We start from the raw sequence: 1,484 nt of genomic DNA, 5'->3' as shown, positions 1-1,484 counted from the left end.
CTTATCAGTATCAGAAACAGTGTTGCTATGTATTAACATATGGATATGTATTCTTTCAATCAAGAATCAACATTCCTATTCTATCTTGATTTCCTTTTTTTTTTTCCTGAAATTGGATACGTTTTTATGATTTTGCTCTATGGAAGAAATATAAACAGTTTCGTTGTAACTTGTTTTAATATCTTTCTAAAAATCTTTCACTTGCACTGTTGTAAAAAAAAAAAAATGCTTTGTAATGGTTGTAGATCAAGAAGCCTACGTGATTTCGCGAGGGGGCAAGTAATGAACGTGTGAAAAGACGTTCCGTATATAAGAAGGTGGACATTGTGGAAAGGCACATTCACCCAGCATGAAGCTTTTGGTGAGTTGTAATTTTCCAGGTTGTGTGAAGTTCATTGCAGATCTCAGAATGAATAATATTTCACAAGTGAAGACCTAATGACATAAGTGCTACATAATGAATGCATACGCACTATATTCATAGAAGTATATAAATATTCTTCTACAGATCACCTCATTTCTCATCGCTATTGCGGGGGCGGCGCCCGACGGATACGGTAGTGGAGGTGGAAGTGGAGGCGGAAGTGGAGGTGGAGGAGGATTCTCTGGCGGTGGAGGATTCTCCAGTGGTGGAGGTGGAGGGTTCTCCGGAGGAGGCGGAGGATTCTTTGGTGGAGGAGGATTTTCCGGTGGTGGAGGATTCTCTGGTGGTGGAGGATTTTCTGGAGGTGGAAGTAATAGTGGAGGATCTGGATATGGAGGAGGAGGATGCAGTGCAGGAGAGATTCTTCATGTTGACGGCTCCTGTGTCGTTCCCATAATCTCACGCAACGTATTTGTTTATGACGCTCCGGAACAACAGGAAGAAAGTGGTCCACCACCAAATATTCCTCCACCAAGAATCGACCACAACATCCTATTCGTCCGCGTTCCTGAGAAGGGAGCAGCGCCTGAGCCAATCATCGTTCCTCCACCAAGGCAACAGAGCGTGGTGTACGTCCTGAACAAGGACGATGGAGGAGGAGGACAGCAAGTGATCGAAGTGACAGCTCCTCCACCGTCCAATCCTGAGGTTTACTTCGTCAACTATGCTGAAGGAGATAACCCTCAGCTGCCCATTGGAGTTGATCTCCAGACTGCTCTCCAAGCGGCTGCCAACGGCGGAGGACAAGTCATCGGCGGAGGAGCAGGCGGTGGATCCGGCGGCGGATTTGGCGGTGGTTCAGGAGGCGGATTTGGCGGTGGTTCCAGTGGCGGATTTGGCGGTGGTTCCGGTGGAGGATTTGGCGGTGGTTCCAGTGGCGGATTTGGCGGTGGTTCCGGCGGAGGATTTGGCGGTGGTTCCGGTGGAAACGGCCTTGGTGGAGGCTACAGTCCTCCAGCACCGTCGAATGCATATTCTACTCCATAAATGTATTTGATGTTGGACGTTATTTTAATGTATAAAATTTGTTAATGACTATTTTTTTGTATGATATAACTAT

The 1,484-nt window shown here is 46.6% G+C and overlaps 1 protein-coding gene across 1 annotated transcript; it reads left to right on the top strand.

Annotated features, from left to right (window-relative positions):
- The first annotated feature begins 349 nt into the window (after positions 1-349).
- LOC119587540 (loricrin-like) lies at positions 350-1,411 on the top strand. The gene is made up of 2 exons (XM_037936263.1): positions 350-361; positions 509-1,411. The coding sequence occupies exons 1-2, from the start codon at positions 350-352 to the stop codon at positions 1,409-1,411; spliced, it is 915 nt and encodes a 304-aa protein (XP_037792191.1).
- Positions 1,412-1,484: the final 73 nt, after the last annotated feature.

The sequence above is a fragment of the Penaeus monodon genome, chromosome 22 (genome assembly GCF_015228065.2).
Source record: "Penaeus monodon isolate SGIC_2016 chromosome 22, NSTDA_Pmon_1, whole genome shotgun sequence".
NCBI lineage: Eukaryota > Metazoa > Arthropoda > Malacostraca > Decapoda > Penaeidae > Penaeus > Penaeus monodon.
Note: the sequence above shows the minus strand (reverse complement) of the source record. Positions and strands in the feature narration are given on the sequence as shown.